General features: G+C 61.2%; 1 protein-coding gene across 1 annotated transcript in view; it reads left to right on the top strand.

The window, feature by feature from the left end:
• LOC106123210 (esterase B1-like) overlaps positions 1-41 on the top strand; it is a 4,670-nt gene extending 4,629 nt beyond the window's left edge. Inside the window, exon 5 of the mRNA XM_013319442.1 lies at positions 30-41. Coding sequence (XP_013174896.1) covers positions 30-41 — 12 coding nt within the window. The remainder of the gene's footprint in view (positions 1-29) is intronic.
• The last annotated feature ends 4,385 nt before the right edge of the window (positions 42-4,426 follow it).

Raw genomic sequence — 4,426 nt, forward strand, 5'->3', positions numbered from 1 at the left:
AATTTTTTTTTTTTTTTGATTTGGTTCAGCTTCGCCGCTAGCGCGTCAGCCTGAGGCCCGTTTTCCTCACCTATCACCTCAAATCTCCGAGCCCCTGTGGCACACATCCGGAAACGCACCCAGGTGGTGATGCCGACATCCTGCAACCTGATCTTCGCCTTGGCCTCAGCGGTTTTTGGCTCTCGGACTGTGGACGTCCTGGGCGCTCTCCTCCTCTCGGTGTTGGTAACGGCCCGACCTCGGTCCGCCTTTTTCTTTCCCCTTTGCCCTCTCCTCACAACTACGTTCCATGGCAGTTCATTGGGCTGTTGCTGCACCATGGGTTCTACCGCCGCTTGCTGAGGCAATGCCTTCCTGCCCACTGTGGGCTTTCTCGGAGCTTTGCCCGTGACCTTGGCCGAGGGCTTGGTCGGAGCTTGTCCACTCTTTTCCCGACTACCAACAGTTTCCGGTACACGGCGGCCCGCCAACTCGGGCCTGCTATCCGCCGCAAGCGGGGGGCGGATGCGTTTTTCCGGGAGGAGCCTGTCCTCTAGTGCCTCGAATTTCGCATTGACCATCGTCCCCACCTGGCACAGAATGGTCCGGACAAGCTCCTCATTGTCGTTCCGCTACGTGGGTTCCGGCCTCTGGTTTTTTTTTTTTTTTTTAATGCAGGCTCTTTAGCCAATTCATCTGCCCTTTCGTTACCGACTGTTCCAACATGCGCTCTAATCTTCAATATAAATTTACTTTTCTGCCTTGTTCCACGATTTCTTTTATATTCTTCCTAATTTGTACTGCCAGGGGGTGATTCGCGTCAGGATTTGTAACCAACTGTAATGCCGATCGGGAGTCCGACAGGATGTTGTGGCAACATTCTGGGGATCTTCGTGCGCATTTGACTGCTTCGTTGAGAGCCAGTAGTTCCGCCTGAAAAACGGTGCAATAGTTCTCCAGTTTCAGCTTTCGGGTTTTTGGTTTCCGCATCACCGTGCCATACGGACAGCGCGGCTCCAACCTTACCCTCCAGCTTACTCCCATCCGTGAAAATGTTAACACCATTTTCTGACGGCATTGCACCGTTTTCCAGGCAGACGAACTCCAGCTCCGTCCCGTCCGCTGGGTGCGCCATGTCTCTCCAGGACGTCCTCCCTTCTATTTCTCGATCCCCTACCACCCGCCGGGACAAACCTCTTTTCACCTCATACAGGGCGGCTGCTTATGCATTAGGTTTTTTTTTTTTTTGTTAACGCGGGGAATGCGTTTATGCACTTCGCCGTCCGTGCTGCGGGGGCAGCAGGGACGGTTTCGTGTGGGACTCCCGGCCTGGGAACAAGACCGGACTACCCACTAAACCCCGCGGTGTTCTCCTACGCCCAACCGGACCGTGGCATCTACGTTAGTTTATCCACGGCCCGGCTAGGAGGGAGCCCCTTGGTAGGGGCTCGACTCGTGTAGGGAGGGGTCATATCTTAGACCCCTCCCATCACCCTATGATGAAACCCTCCTCAGAACACGAGAGGAGGGCCATCCGCCACAATCGGCGCGACAAGTCCCCCGACCCGTCGCGCGTGGCACTCTTCAATTTGGTTGTAGGGCCGCCGCGTACCTCGCACGCCGGCGGCCCCTCGCTGGAGCCCTGCGGGGCGGCAGCGTCTCGTTGGCGCGTTCGCGCTCCCGCAGGGCCTCTCTTTTGGCCGCCATCACCTCGCGTGCGAAGGAGGCGACGGCGGCCCAGCTCTGCTCGCTGCCGACCATCGCACGTATGACGTCCCCCTGCCGACATAGCCGGCGACGACGACGGTCTGCACCAGCTCACAAGTCGACTCTGAAAACAGAGCCAGACTGTGTACTGGGCAGAACCGGCAACCCGCGTGGTGCTCAAAGAGCTCCGCGCCGCGGACCTTGAAGGTCCGCCATCCCACGACCCCTCACACGGGTCAGCTGGCCGGATATTGGTCAGCGACAGATGACTTCCCTTCCTCCGTAGAGAATAAGGAACCCATCTGCCGCCGTCCAGGGTGCACCAGGTCAACCGCTTCCATTCCCCCGGGACTTGTCCCAGAGCAATCCAAGCGGCGACCCATCGTGGAGGTTTCCGGCCCTCGCACCCCAGGTTAGGTTAGGTTAGGTTGGGGTGCGGTGGGGTGCGGTGGCCGGTGACCTCCTCGTGGTGCACCCTGGAAACTCCCCACCTTCTGTGGGGAGGCTAACAACCGGCCGGGAGGGGATAGTGTTCGCGGGGCTATACCGGATAGGGCTTCCCATACCGGGCAGGCCCGCGGACACTATGGGGTCCTTACCAGGTCCTGCGCCTAGCGCAGGACCTGGTCGGGGCCCAGGCACGCCCATTGGGCGGTGCAGGGCGCGGTGCGCACCTAGGTGCCGCCGTGCGGAGTGGAGGGGTGTTTTCCGCGGGGCTATGCCGGATAGGGCCTCCCATACCGGACAGGCCCGCGGGAAACACCAGTGGACCCTTAGGGGCCGGAGGATGGCGGCCAGTAGGCCGCGCGTCCTGGTTAGGGGACCTCACCCTGGATCGAAAAGGCGGTTTCCGGTGTCCGACAACACCGGAACAGTATGAAATGGCAAACTTAAAAACGGACATACCCCAGGAGGGTACCTCCAGCATTGCTGGAGGAGAATCCCTCCCCGCGGCCTCGGCCGCGGGCTGCCCCTCGTATTCTGGGGGGGGCAAAGAATGCTATGGATACACGACGACTTTGGCAACGGACATGGATATTGAAGCAAGCGAACGGGATACAGTTTTGACGGAGGAGGGAAGCGGGGGCTCGACCACACCGACCCAGAGCGGGAGAGGTCAGTGGCTTGAGTCCTTCGCGGAAAACGGGCGCACGCTGAGGGTCATGCTGACGCGTTGTGACTCAATCGGACTTGACGGTGGCGCTACAGTGCCAAACACAGACTGTGACTCGGACTCTTCGGCCGCCAGCTACATGTCGGTGGTGTCCGGAGAGTCCACCAGAAGGGCCTTCCTTAAAAGAGGAAGGGGCTCTTCTGACCCGGAGGAGACAAGTGGCGCTGCTCCCGCCAAGGGGGCAGCCCACAAATCGAAACGAGGACGGGGCCGGCCCCTCAACGTAGAGTTAGCCGATGCTGAGGTGGCCGCGTCGTTGCGCACAGCGAGAGAGGCACGGGCCTCTATACCATCTGGCCCGGCCCATCTCTCGCTGGCGGAACTAGAGGAGGACCAGACCAGTGTTGCCCTCAACCAATGCGTTGAGGCATCACTGAGGACGATACTGGAGGTAGCAACCAAGTCCACCAACATCAAAGGGACATTGGTGAAAGCGCTGAAGGAGGCGGCGGCAAACATCAAGGCCGCCGTCTCCCAGCTTAGAGAAAGGACCATGTCCGAGGAGGTGGCGCGGCTGGAATCAGCCAACGCGCGCCTCCAAAGGGACATGGAGGAGTTACGACGCGAGATCAAAGATCTCGACAAACGTCGACCTGCCCAGCCTGGCGAAGCAGACATCCGGCAGCTGCTGGATGAAGTATCGCGTGCCAACGTGGAAACGTTTGGCACCATACTCAACGCCAGGCTGGCAGGTCTAGAGGACCGTCTCCTCCCCGAACCGCGGCGACGGCCCCCGCTGGCGGCGGACAGGAGAGCGGAAGACGTCGGCCCCCCCGCTTCGCCCCCCAAGGCGAAAAAGGGGGCGAAGAAGAAGAAGGGACCAGCCGAAGAGCCCCTGCCCACAACATCGGGCAGCGGGGCCCAGGATCGGGCGTCTACTTCGGCGGCGACCCCAGGCGAGGCTCCGCCCAAAAAGAAAAAGAGCAAAAAGAAGAAGAAGCAGCCGAGCCTGGCTGCTAAAGAGGCCGCACAGGCAAGGGACAGGCCTGCCCCTACGCCTGCCGAAGCCCCGTGGACCACGGTAGTGGCACGCGGGGCCAGGAAAGCGGTCAAGAAGGCGTCAATGGGGGCGGAAAAGACTCGCCTCCCCGAAAAGAAGGCCAAACTGCGGGTCCCTAAGACCGCGGCGGTCACGCTCACTCTCGCTCCGGGGGCAGAGGAGGGTGGAGCTACGTACGCCGCGGTCCTAGCTGAGGCGAGGAACCGCATAAACCTGGCGGAACTTGGCATCGCCGATGTCAAGTTCCGCAGGGCGGCCACGGGCGCCCGAATGTTAGAGGTGGGGGGCGAGGCAGCCCCGGAAAAGGCCGACTCTCTGGCCGCTAGGCTCAGAGAGGTGCTCGGCCCGGAGGTGGTCAGGGTCGCCCGGCCGGTGAAATGCGCCGAAGTGCGTATCACCGGCCTCGACGACTCTGTCACCGCGGCCGAGGTCGTAGATTCTGTGGCCAGAGAGGGGGGCTGCGCGGCCGACACTATTAGATCGGGCAGGCTCACCGTCGGCCCGAGGGGAGATGGCTCACTCTGGCTGAGCGTGCCGGTGGCGGCCGCCAAAAAGGTGACCGACGC

This window comes from Papilio xuthus, unplaced genomic scaffold (genome assembly GCF_000836235.2).
Source record: "Papilio xuthus unplaced genomic scaffold, Pxut_1.1 DF826115.1, whole genome shotgun sequence".
Classification (NCBI taxonomy): Eukaryota; Metazoa; Arthropoda; class Insecta; order Lepidoptera; family Papilionidae; genus Papilio; species Papilio xuthus.